General features: G+C 56.0%; 3 protein-coding genes across 3 annotated transcripts in view; 2 read left to right on the plus strand and 1 right to left on the minus strand.

The window, feature by feature from the left end:
- Positions 1-2,028, plus strand: part of VOLCADRAFT_100776 (uncharacterized protein) — a gene marked incomplete at both ends in the record, with an annotated part of 4,866 nt that extends 2,838 nt beyond the window's left edge. The window contains 3 exons of the mRNA XM_002959292.1: positions 1,194-1,216; positions 1,777-1,902; positions 1,957-2,028. Coding sequence (XP_002959338.1) covers positions 1,194-1,216; positions 1,777-1,902; positions 1,957-2,028 — 221 coding nt within the window. The remainder of the gene's footprint in view (positions 1-1,193; positions 1,217-1,776; positions 1,903-1,956) is intronic.
- Positions 2,029-2,305: 277 nt separating this feature from the next.
- On the plus strand, positions 2,306-3,184 carry phV24 (extracellular matrix glycoprotein pherophorin-V24; the record flags this gene model as incomplete). The annotated part of the gene is made up of 2 exons (XM_002959293.1): positions 2,306-2,428; positions 2,867-3,184. Coding segments are annotated over 2 exons (441 nt in total), but the record flags the coding sequence as incomplete, so codon positions are not given.
- VOLCADRAFT_100777 (uncharacterized protein) lies at positions 2,951-3,635 on the minus strand (the record flags this gene model as incomplete). The annotated part of the gene is made up of 2 exons (XM_002959298.1): positions 2,951-3,097; positions 3,261-3,635. The coding sequence occupies 2 exons, from the start codon at positions 3,633-3,635 to the stop codon at positions 2,951-2,953; spliced, it is 522 nt and encodes a 173-aa protein (XP_002959344.1).
- Positions 3,636-3,833: the final 198 nt, after the last annotated feature.

The raw sequence follows: 3,833 nt of genomic DNA on the forward strand, positions 1-3,833 counted from the left end.
AGCCCGCAGCACTTCCCGGTGCTGTCTGTGATGTTTATCCCCGAAGCGCCAGCGGCTTCAGCAATCCGCCCCACAGCCGCGAGCTTCATCGTGGCACACTGCAAGTCTTCGGAGGCCCCGAGCATTGGCCAAAGTAACTGTACAAACGACGGTCGCATGGACACTACAGGAGGCCATGGGGCCATAGCGATGGGGGCAAAGGGGGGTGTACTGCTCACGGCCCCCCAACGGCGTTGCCTGTGGCTCGCCATTCCCCCATCGGGACTTCACCCTCTTGTGTGGTGGGAAGTAGCGGCGCTCGAACAAGGCCGGCAACGGATGTTGCGGCAACCCCTGTCCCTTACATGTCTTGTGTGTCCCGCATACACGTGTGGTGCTCAAGGGGCCCACGGACACAGCCTCTCCACCCTCACCTCCGCATCACTGAGGGTGTTAGGTCAAGCGTCGTACTATCATCTCCCTGATCCCTGTGTAGACGCCACGATGCTCCCCATGCATTTCACTGCGTGTGCTTATAACAATGCATGACTGCTTAGCTCTCGGACTGTGGACTAGCTGGCTTGTAGTAGCTGGTACACAGTGCGGCACACATATCAACTACAAATCCGCGCGAAGCGCTCGATCAGTATCCCGAGAGGCCTTTTCAGCGGCCAGCTACTACACAATTGGTAGGTATCGAGACCTTGGACGTGTTTGCAATCCTGTTATCATCAGCTCGACTCCAACGATCCACAAAAAGTGGATATCGGGATAGATGACTGTCATTGCAGGAAAACTCGAGTCAAAATGTAGCTGTGGCTGCCTGGGAAGACTCTGTGCCCGAAAACCTAAAGACATCTAGGCGCTTGCGTGGGCGGCACGTGACATGACGTGGACTGCGCACCCTCAGCCCCGGGGTAGGCAATGGTAGGCACAGGCTTGTGTATGGGGCCGTAAGGGGGTGCACAGTACGGCACTCATATCAGCTACAAATACGCGCGAAGCGCTTGGTCAGCATGGCGAGAGGCCTTTTCAGCGGCCAGCTGCCAGTGCTACAAGGCTATTGGTAGATTTTGGTGGACGTTTTGGACCTCCAGGTAGTTGCCTGGGACCGTTTGGGTGGTGGTTCTCCACCGTATATACCTGTATATATACATATATGCCACGTCCTAGTGGCCATGCCTTTGTGGTTTCCCCTCTCCCTGTCCATGTAGCTATTAGGAGAGATTTGGAATCCGTAAGGCGGTCAGCATTATTAACTAGAAATCTTACAATTGTCGTTTTCATCTTTTCTTAATGAAGCTGTAATCCTACATAACTTGTGCATACATGGTCTCAATTCAAACCAAAGTACAGCGCACGCTGTGTAAAAATGTCAGCCGCATAGGTTAAGCTGTCATGCAGGACTTTTAGAGTAATTTATTTGTCTTCTGAAAGATTATGGAAGGATCAGGCAAATCAGACGATCAGGTCAAAGCAACCCGAAGAGCGAGGCCCATCCACCCCCGACCCCGAGTCGCATCGGGATCCAAGTCGCCCTAATTGGAGCCAACCTCTCTCGTGCCAACCTCAGATCAGCCCCAATCGCATACACGTGAACACGTCCTTAGCTAGCTGTTGCCCGGCATATCGCGCAGCTAAAACGATGGCATCACCTACCTGCTGCAAGCTGCAATTTCAGTTGGAAAGTTTATCCGAAAATTGTCAGCTACCATGGGGGACAGACTGGACCGCAACACCATCACATTTACGGCACTCACCGCCACGCTTACATGAACTCCATGCATCCGCGCGCAGCAAGCTAGTATCGTGCAAAATCCGTGCCGAACGGTCATGGTTTCAGCAGCGTGGAGCGTACATCAGAAAGCTGAAAACCGCCGTGCATTAGGCCCATGCGTGGTAAACTGCTGGCGGGCGGTGCAGGTGAGGCCGGAGACAGGACCACATAAAAGGCCTTGTCCGTTCTTTGTTCCTCAGTCGGAAGTCGCCAACCCAACCATGGCGCCTCCGCTTCTCCTCGTGGCTTCGGCTCTGGCACTTGCATGGTAACGATTGATTGCCCAGCACTAGCAATGTCACAAGAAGTTAGGCTGTTGCGCTGGAATTGGATGTGAATATTAAAGTGATATGACGGGCCTAAGCAATAATGCCGCAGATAACTTAAACACGCAATCATGCCTGCATCCAAGCATTCGTTTGGTGACAATAATATAATCTCAAACTTAGCCAATGGCACTTCTGCCGGTTTTGCTTTGCCTGCTCCTTCATTCCCTCACTTGGCTGCAGGGCGTGTGGAGCGACCGCCCAGGTCGCGCCGGTGGAGCTCGCGTACACACAGACGGGCGCGGTGCCCTATTTCCCCTTCTTCTTGTGCGCTCGGGCGCAAGCTTCTTTCAGTCTCGCCCCAGTCGTCACCAACGTGGGCGGAGGCCAGTACTGCTTCACCCTGCTGGCCGTACCTTGCAACAAAACATGCTGCAATGTCCCGTTGAAGAAAATTGAGGTGCGCCGGCTGCTTGGGCGGTTTGGGGCAGGTTCAAGGTTGCGAATTTTACATCTAAGAAGACCAATCAAAGATGCTTGGAATTATTATTATATTTGCCACGCGAAAGTTCTGCAACGCCATCTGTCTAGCAGTTTTAGTAAAAGCGACCCTAACAATCCCAGCAGTATCAATGCGCAAGTTAATTTATAATACAGATTACTCGTTACTGATCACATTTCTCTGTCTTACGATCTCCACAATGCTAGCGTACCGCCTTGTATCGTTCCCAAAACCGGAGGATGAATAAGTTTTCCGATTTGTCATCCTTGCCACCTTGCTGAGGTGTACCCACAACGCATTTTATACATATCCCTGGACCTTGCTTCTTTTACCGCTTCATCACAGTTCAACGTGTACAGCAGCTGCTTGGTCCCTGGCGCCTCCGTATCGGCAACTGTCAACGGTGTTCCCACAGCAGTCAGTCCCTCATTTGATCGGCCCCAAGATGGTCCGCCGGGTAGCAGCATTCTGCGAGTGACTCAGCTGGGTCTCAACCTGACGAGCAACGGAGCCAAGGTTTGCATCACCCTCAAACCCAACAGCGCCGGTCAGGGCTGCACCACGCTGGAGCAGCTGTGCGTTCCACCCAATGGCATGGCGCCGGGGTCGTGCATAGCCGCCATGTTTGATTACTCGCTGGACTGCTGCCCAATTACACGCACCGGTGGCAACAACCCGCCGTCGCCACCAATTCCGTTGCCACCTTCGCCACCGCTTCCGTCCTTGCCTACGTCACCTTCGCCTCCCTCTCCTTCGCCTCCTTCGCCTTCCCCTCCTTCTCCCTCGCCTCCCTCTCCCTCGCCTCCCTCTCCCTCGCCTCCCTCTCCCTCGCCTCCCTCTCCCTCGCCTCCCTCTCCCTCGCCTCCGTCGCCTTCCCCTCCCTCTCCCTCGCCTCCTTCTCCCTCTCCTCCGTCGCCTTCACCTCCGTCGCCTTCGCCTCCGTCGCCATCGCCGCCTTCGCCTTCACCTCCGTCGCCATCGCCTCCGTCGCCTCCGTCGCCTTCGCCGCCTTCGCCGCCATCGCCTTCGCCCCCGTCGCCTTCGCCCCCGTCGCCTTCGCCTCCGTCGCCCTCGCCTCCGTCTCCCTTGCCTCCCTCTCCCTCGCCTCCATCTCCCTTCCCCTCCCTCTCCCTCGCCTCCCTCTCCCTCGCCTCCATCTCCCTCGCCTCCATCTCCCTCGCCTCCATCTCCCTCGCCTCCATCTCCCTCGCCTCCATCTCCCTCGCCTCCATCTCCCTCGCCTCCATCTCCCTCGCCTCCTTCCCCCTCGCCTCCTTCCCCCTCGCCTCCTTCCCCCTCGGCTCCGTCG

This window comes from Volvox carteri (genome assembly GCF_000143455.1).
Source record: "Volvox carteri f. nagariensis unplaced genomic scaffold VOLCAscaffold_156, whole genome shotgun sequence".
Classification (NCBI taxonomy): domain Eukaryota; kingdom Viridiplantae; phylum Chlorophyta; class Chlorophyceae; order Chlamydomonadales; family Volvocaceae; genus Volvox; species Volvox carteri.